General features: G+C 39.2%; 2 protein-coding genes across 2 annotated transcripts; both read right to left on the bottom strand.

The window, feature by feature from the left end:
- Positions 1–513: 513 nt before the first annotated feature.
- On the bottom strand, positions 514–1,080 carry LOC120295901 (omega-hydroxypalmitate O-feruloyl transferase-like). Its single transcript, XM_039317513.1, has one exon. The coding sequence runs from the start codon at positions 1,078–1,080 to the stop codon at positions 514–516; it is 567 nt and encodes a 188-aa protein (XP_039173447.1).
- Positions 1,081–1,252: 172 nt separating this feature from the next.
- LOC120295900 (omega-hydroxypalmitate O-feruloyl transferase-like) lies at positions 1,253–1,909 on the bottom strand. Its single transcript, XM_039317512.1, has 2 exons — positions 1,664–1,909; positions 1,253–1,408 (listed from the first exon to the last, which is right to left on the bottom strand). The coding sequence occupies exons 1-2, from the start codon at positions 1,907–1,909 to the stop codon at positions 1,253–1,255; spliced, it is 402 nt and encodes a 133-aa protein (XP_039173446.1).
- Between the last annotated feature and the right edge of the window lie 6,598 nt (positions 1,910–8,507).

Below are 8,507 nucleotides of genomic sequence, written 5' to 3'. Positions count from 1 at the left end.
GAAAAGACAATCCACCGATACTCTTCCCAATGCTAAAGATATATAGATAGTGCTGAAAAATGGGATTACGAAAATAGTGCATTAAAATGGATGGAGTAATAAATAGGTCATAATGAACATTCTAAAGAGTTGGTCTTGTCATGTAATGAGCTGGTCTTGTCATGTAATGAATCGATTATTTTATAAAAGGGGAAAAAAATAGTGCATAGACCACCAATATGATCAGATAATTTTATACAAGCGGTCTCGTCTTTCTTTAAATTATTCACTCTCCCAAATTACTGATACGTGAAACCTATGGCTCTTACACTGCCACTGTATAATGTAATTAATATTCCTTTTTTAAGAGTATGCTGTGATTACTCTTTCATGAATTGACATTTGCTTCTCTAATATTCCCTTTTTATTGATGCAAGCATGTCATATACAACAGGCATAAGCAGCCCAGCAGGCGCTGTGGTAGTCCTCCTCAGACTTCACCCAAGTCAACCAAAACGCATTTTATGGATGAGACTAAAACTTGCTTTTCAGTGTGAGCTCAGACTGAATCAACTTTGAAAAAACATCCATGGCATCGCAAGGAAGCCCCAGCGACACAACCAAGTTGTCGCTCTCCGTGCTCTGAGAAGAGACCAAGACGACGTTTTGGGGGACAGTAGCTGGTGCCACTTGGAACGGCCTCCCAAACCCGTAATCCGTCTTGTAAAAAGGGAGCCGACTCCACTTGCTGATGCAGCAAGTGTTGCCCTCACGATCGACCACGACCCTGTTCAGCTCGATGTGGTCAATGGACGACCGTATATAACTATCGGTGACGCATTGGAGCACCTCGTGCACAGTCTGGACAGCAAACGAGAAGGGCTTGTGAAACAGTTCTCTCGCTCTGCACTCTGCATAGGACCACACAAGGACATTCCCGAAGTAGCCACTCGGCAAAGGAGGGTCGAACTTGGGCCGACCATCGACCGCAATGAGAAGCTTCACTGTCTCGTGAGGATGAATTCCGAGAGCTTTGGTCCGCAAAATCCATAAGAGCGCTGATATGACTTCGAAGCTCGTAGGGACTATAGAGGGGGCCATCGTGGGTTTTGATTATGCACACTTTCTTGAGTTTAACGAGAGTGAGTGGTTTGAAGCAGAATGATTTGTAAACAAAAGGCTTGGTTTGGGGGTTGGCTATGCGTTCGGGACGCCCATCTATCGGAGCATACTCGTGGTGTGGGAGATCGACGTGCGGAGGTTGCCTCGGGCACTATATTGATCGATCGAGAAGGAGACGAATCGATAGCGGCTTGGCTCGAGCCACATCAGTCCAGCAAGTTATGAAGTCCGTGGGGGTTTTACCATCGACGACGATGTGATTCACGAGAATGCCGAGGACGATCCCCCCGCACTTGAATGTTGTCCCCTGGATTATGAGATAAACAGTAAACAGGGATGTACAGAAGTAGGACCTATTGATACGGGCCCTCTAATAAAAAGAAGTCACTCAGTGAACCACCATCTTCGAGTGTCCATATTTAGCTATTTTTAATGTAATTATCATTGATTTATTGTGAGAATAACAATTTATTTTGAATCACAAAAAAAAAAAAAAAAAAACATTACCGATGCCTAATGCCACTGATTTCGGTGAAAAAAGGTAAAAAAACATTATCCACACTGTCAGCAAAGGTTTTTCCAATATGGTCTGGTCTCCATCGCTGTGCTTGACGAGTTTCCGCAGCATTGGTGGATCGATGACGCTGATGTCGCCCAGCATTCCGATGTCGTCCTCCGACATTGCTTCAACAAACGGAACTCCTTCACCCGTGCATCTCACTGCCATCTTCCCGTCACTCCCCACGACGAGTCTCCCGGCGAATGGATAGAACTCGACCAATACCTCGCCCAGCGATTCTCTGAGCATCTCGGCCACAGGCCCACAGCCAAACGCCTTCCCCTCCCTTCGCCTTTGAAGGCGAACAAAATCTCAACCATGTCAGGGAAAGTCTTGTCGAGGTTCGAGAGAATGTAGAGCCCGCCAAGCGTTTCCCTCGCCGGAGAAACATTACATGCATCCATTGTCTTCATATCGAGTTTTCGGGTAGCTCCAAGGTTCGTTGGCTTCTCTTTTCCTGCTTCTTTGCACAAAATCACGTATCATAATAATTAAATTTAATTATTTGTAGGCGTTGGCGATACAAGAGTAATGTCTATTCTGTTTATCAAATCTACATTCCTTTTAGTTTGCACTAGAGGGAGATTTACATTCTTCGTAGGATACCGGAGTCATGCATATCCAGTCAGATTCAAGATTTACAGTATACATGCTACGCGCCATCTTTGCCTTCATGCTCAAGTGACTCAGATGTCCCGAGAATTTCGGAGCCCACCCTGTGAATAACATAGACGGAACATCGAAAATATCAACCCTGTGAATAACATGTTGGAGAAATCCTCGTGAAGAGTTTTGAAGTTGACAAAATGTTTCCATCAGTCTAGTCTGAAGGTCTGCAGACTTTGTTAGTTAAAGTCTGAAGACTTCCGGACAGCCAGACTCAAGACTCAAAGTCTATCCTCATTGATAGTCTCTGATCCGTTGAAGAAAGGTTATCCCGAACTGGATGTTTTGTTCAGATTTAACCTTATCATCCTGGAGAAGTCTCGTGGCTAGAGAAGACGTATAATCCTTTGATTGATCAAAGATTGATTCAATGACTGAAGATTTGATGATTGTTTAAATATTATTGGAAGGTTCTGCTTATGGAACCGAGATCCTGATTGTATGGGCGAACAGGATTGATGGGCTATCAACTCGTTCCTTTTATAGCTCGAACGATCTTCCTAATTGATTCCGTCCAACGGGTAGATTGGAGGAATTCCTTTGGAAAGTGCCAACGAGTATGATGGCATAAAGGAGTATATAAGGAAGACGTTCTTAGTTGTTTAAGAAGAGTGCGCGATAGAAGAATTCCAAAGTCCGAAGCTCCTATTTGTTTAGATAAATCTCTTGAGCGAATACTTGTATACAAAAGAGAGTCTATATTTGTGAGAGACCTTGAGGAGGTGTGATAGAACATCTACACTGAGGAATCAAGGCAAAGCTTTGCTGTAACTTCTCTTTTGATCATAGTGAAATCCAGGCGGTGGGCTGTCAGTGCGGAAGAGTGGACGTAGGCTTGGACTAAGCCGAACCACTATAAATCCTGTGTTTGATTTTCTCTTCCTTACTCTCTCTACATCGATCGTATTTAAATCTGTTGCTTCCGTATTTGAGAAAAATTGTATGTGCGCCAATTCAGCCCCCTCTAGGTGTTTATACTAGCAATATCAATTGGTATCAGAGCCTGTGTACTTACTTTATTTGAAGTGTTTTACTTCATAGTAAAAGATCCATGGCTAGTATGCTAGCACCGGGGGCTGATGGAAGGGCAAAGCAATACCAGACCACCTTACTTTGATGGAAAGGATTACAACATCTGGAAAAACAAGATGAAAGCTTTCCTACGATCAAAGGATCCTCTAGAATGGGACGTTGTAGAAAAAGGAATTACTCCTACCACTGCATCAGTCTCTGAAAGAGGAAAAGAAACTGAAGAATCCAGCGGAATGTCTCAAGAAGAAATAACCAAGAGACAGACACTCGATGCAAAAGCAATTTATTCCTTATATTGTGCTTTATCACCAACTGAATATAATAGAATATATTCTTGTGGTACAGCAAAAGAAGTTTGGGATAGATTGCATATCACCTATGAAGGAACAGATCGAGTGAAGGAAACAAGAATCAACATTCTTCTCGGTCAATACGAAGCCTTTAGAATGAAACCAGGAGAATCAATATCTGACATGTTTAGTCGTTTTACAGATATTGTAAATGGTCTTGAAAATCAAGGTCAACCAACTTCTGATCCCATGAAAGTAAACAAGCTACTACGTGGACTCTCCAAGGATTGGAATCACATAAAGACTTCGATAAGAGAGACGCAGAGAATTATGCCACTATCTGTCGATGAGCTGATTGGAACTCTTCAGTCCTATGAAGTGGAAAGGATCAATGAAGATGAAGATCCAAGAGGTAAGAAATCCATTGCATTAAAATCAAATGATGATTATGATGTTACAGATTTTGAAGAAGATATGGATGATGAGGAGCTTGCTCTCATGATAAGAAGATTCAGAAAACTAAACAGAAAAGGAATAAGGTTCAACTCAAAGAAACAAGGCTTTCAAAGACAGAGACCAAGTCTGTTGATGATGAGGAGCCAAACAAAGATGTAGTCTGCTTTGAATGCAAAAAAAGGGACACATCGACCCAACTGTCCTCTTTTGAAGAAAAGAAAGGAAAAGCTGAAAAATTTCGAAAAGCTCTCAAAGCTGAAACCCGGAGTGATATTGAGTGTGAAGAAAGTGATAATGAATATGCCAATCTATGTCCGATGGCACAATCGACTCGAGACTTTGGATCGACTCGGGATCGACTTAGACAAGTGAATTTGAGGCAAGTAATTTTAAAATTCCTGTCAAAGTTTCTAAATATATTGAGGAACTATGCTTTAGTCTTAAGACTTCTCTCAAAAGTATTTCCAAACTAAAAAGGAAAACTCAACTCTAAAACAAAAGGAAAATGTTTTAGAAGAAAAGTTAAAAGTCTAGACTTGTCTGTTTCCAATCTTAAAGAAAATGAAGAAAATCTTTTAAAAGAAAATGCTTTCTTAAAAACAGATTTATCTAATATATCAAAGAAATTTTCTATGGGATCTGAAAATCTTGAGAAAATTCTTTTCAGCACAAAGACCTTACTTCAATAAGTCTGGTCTAGGTATGACAGAAGAAACAATTCCCTTGATTGATTTTCCTAAAGTAAAAGAAAGAATTAAGAAAAGGCTTTCAAGTGAGGTTTACAAAAATCACTTCAAGAAAGTTTTTGTTAAAGCCGTATGAAGAAATTCTCTCAAATGTTCTAAGTGCAACAGTCCGGATCACTTTGAAAAAGAGTGTCCTATGGTATGGAAACCTATTAAGAAAGTATGGGCTAATACTGTTTATCTTACTAACACCAAAGGACCCAAGAAAATTTGGGTACCAAAGAAAACTTGAGACTTTATTTTAAATGCAGGTCTCCATCAAGAAACAGGTAAAGTGGTATCTTGACAGCGGATGCTCAAGACACATGACAGGAGACTCAAATTATTTTATAAAGATTGCTCAAGTAAATGGTGGAAAAGTTTCGTTTGGAGGAAACAACAAAGGAAGTATTGTGGGATTTGGAACCGTGAAAATTGGTACTCTCACAATAAGTAATCTCTCCCTAGTGGAAGGACTCAATTACAATCTTCTCAGCATTAGTCAATTGTGTGATACTGGTTTCAAGATCTTCTTTCAAGAAGGAACATGTTCCGGAATCGCAAAGACTCTACTCAATCTTTTTGGGTCGAAGACATGGAAACATCTATCTTCTGGATGTGAAACCAAATGAATCACAATGTCTTATCTCAATTCAAGACGAAACAAGCTTATGGCACAAAAAGCTTGGACATGTCAATATGAAGCAATTAGCCAAAATCTCATCAAAGCAGCTTGTTCGAGGTCTACCAAAATTGCCATACCAAAAGACTGATTCATGCACTCCATGTATTCTGGGAAAATAGGTAAGAAATTCTTTTAAGCCAATAAATCATGTCTCTACTAATCATGTATTACAGTTGCTGCATATGGATCTCTTCGGACCAACAAGAACTCAGAGTATTGGGGGTAAGAAGTATTGCCTAGTAATTGTCGATGATTACTCCCGTTTTACTTGGGTATATTTCCTTACAAGTAAGTCCGAAACCTTTTCGTATTTTGAAAAATTTGCTAAAAAGGTTCAAAATGAAAAAGGTTGTGTTATCTCTAGTATAAGAACAGATCATGGAGGTGAATTTGAAAATCAAGATTTTACAAAATTCTGTGATGAATCTAGCTTGTAAGCATATGTTTTCCTCTCCGTATACTCCTCAACAAAATGGAGTTGTGGAAAGAAAGAACAGATCTCTTCAAGAAATGGCTAGAACTCTTTTAATTGAAAGTAAAATTTCTTCTCGATTTTGGGCTGAAGTCTGTTTCAATAGCTTGCTATATCATCAATAGAGTCTTCTTAAGATCTATTCTTCGTAAAACCCCTTATGAGTTATTCAAAGAAAAGAAGCCTATTGTTTCATACTTTCATGTATTTGGTTGCAAATGTTTTATATTAAAAAATGCAAAAGATCGAGTTGGTAAGTTTGAAGAAAGATCAGATGAAGGTATCTTCCTTGGATATTCTACATCAAGCAAAGCTTACAGAGTCTATAACAAGAAGAGCCAGTCTGTAGAGGAGTCAATGAATGTCAAATTTCAAGACTCAACGCAAGATGAATCAAGTCAGACTCATCAAGAAGAATCTGAACCTGCTCCAGACCCTCCAAAGTCTATATCTCGAGAAGCATCTCAGACTCTGGAAAACCAGCATCAGGTTGTTAGTGAAGATCCAAATAAAGAAAGAGATCATCTACCAGACAAATCATCGAGTAAATGGAAGCATAAGTCCAGTCATCCCAAAGATCTTATAATTGGTGAAATTAATGAAGGAATTCGCACAAGATCCAAAAGGCGAGAAGAGTCTAGTGATGTGGCACTCGTTTCTGAAATTGAACCAAAGAGCATAGAAGAAGCTTTATCTGATGAAAGCTGGATTGAAGCTATGCAAGAAGAGCTCAGACAGTTCAGCATAAATGATGTTTGGGAATTGACATCCCAACCAAAAGGTAAAACTGTTATTGGAGCTAAATGGGTGTTCAGAAACAAGATGAATGAGAAAGGAAAAGTTATGCGAAATAAAGCAAGACTCGTGGCCAAGGGATATACGCAAGAAGACGGAATAGACTATGATGAGACTTACGCTCCAGTGGCAAGGTTAGAAGCTATTCGTCTTTTACTTGCGTTTGCCTGTTATAAGAATTTCAGGTTATTCCAAATGCACGTCAAAAGCGCCTTCCTAAATGGATTTATCCATGAGGAAGTTTATGTGGAACAACCGCTGTGGTTTGAAGACCCAAAGAAGCCGACTCGGTCTTCGACCGAAAAAGGCTTTGTATGGTTTAAAACAAGCACCTCGGGCTTGGTACGACAGTTAAGTAATTTCCTATTACAAAATGGTTTTGTCAAAGGTAAAGTAGATACGACTTTATTTATCAAAAGGAAAATAAAAGTTTCTTACTTGTTCAAATATATGTGGATGATATTATTTTTGGATCCTCAAATGAAAGACTGTGCAAGAAATTTTCAAAGTTTACGCAGGATGAGTTTGAAATGAGTATGATGGGAGAATTAACATTCTTTCTTGGTCTTCAAGTAAAACAATTGAAGGAAGGGACTTTCATTTTTCAAGAAAAATATGTTAATGATCTTGTCAAAAGGTTTGGTCTGGAAAATTGCAAAAAGACAGACATACCAATGTCAAGTTCTTTAAAGATAGACAAAGATGAAGAAGGGAAGAAAGTCGATCAAAAGCTGTACATGAGCATTATTGGATCACTTCTTTATCTTACGCTTCTAGACCTGATATTTTGTTGAGTGTTTGCATCTCGTGCTAGGTTTCAATCGATCCTAGAGAATCCCATCTCAGTGCTGCGAAACGCATCATTAAATACGTCGCTTCATCATCAAGCATCGGTCTTTGGTATCCTAAGAAGGGAGACTTTAAACTTCTGGGATATTCAGACGCAGATCTGGCCGGTTGCAGAGTTGATAGAAAGAGTACTTCAGGAACTTGCCAGTTGCTTGGAAACAGAATAGTGTCTTGGTTTTCAAGGAAACAAAGTACTGTGTCTCTTTCAACAACAGAAGCAGAGTATGTAGCTCTTGGAAGCTGCTGTTCACAAATTCTATGGATAAAACAACAGCTAAGAGATTTTGAAATCGAAGACTCATGCACAGAGATTAATTGCGACAACACTAGCGCTATCAACCTCACCAAAAATCCAATTCTCCACTCAAGAGCGAAGCACATAGAAATTCGACATCACTTTATTAGAGATCATGTTCAAAATGGTGATGTTTCAATTCAATTTGTTGACTCAAAGAATCAGCTGTCTGATATACTCACGAAGCCTTTGGAGAAAAATCAATTTGAGTCTATACGGACCAGATTCAATATTTTGAGGTATGAGGATATCAAAGTCTAAAGACTTTCAGACTCAGGCTTACAAGACTTTATCTACAGTCTTGTCTCGACCTTCAGACTGTAAGTCTTTCTCTTTCCAATCTTATTTTGAAAAGGTACGATCATCAGACTTGTTTAAATTGTTGCTATATTTAATTAACGTAAATATTGCATCGATTCATTTTCAAAAGGGAAGTTATTTTTGAAATAGCTATTTTTGCGGATAAAAACAGTTATTTTGAAAAGGCATATTTTTATTTCCTTTGTGACGGTTCGTTTATCCTTCTTTTAACCGAACGAGCACCGTCGATTTCTCTTCACTTTTCTACTCTCTTTCCTCTCA

This window comes from Eucalyptus grandis, chromosome 7 (assembly GCF_016545825.1).
Source record: "Eucalyptus grandis isolate ANBG69807.140 chromosome 7, ASM1654582v1, whole genome shotgun sequence".
Lineage (NCBI taxonomy): Eukaryota > Viridiplantae > Streptophyta > Magnoliopsida > Myrtales > Myrtaceae > Eucalyptus > Eucalyptus grandis.
The sequence above is the reverse complement of the archived record's forward strand: the minus strand, read 5'-3'. Positions and strand labels throughout refer to the sequence as shown.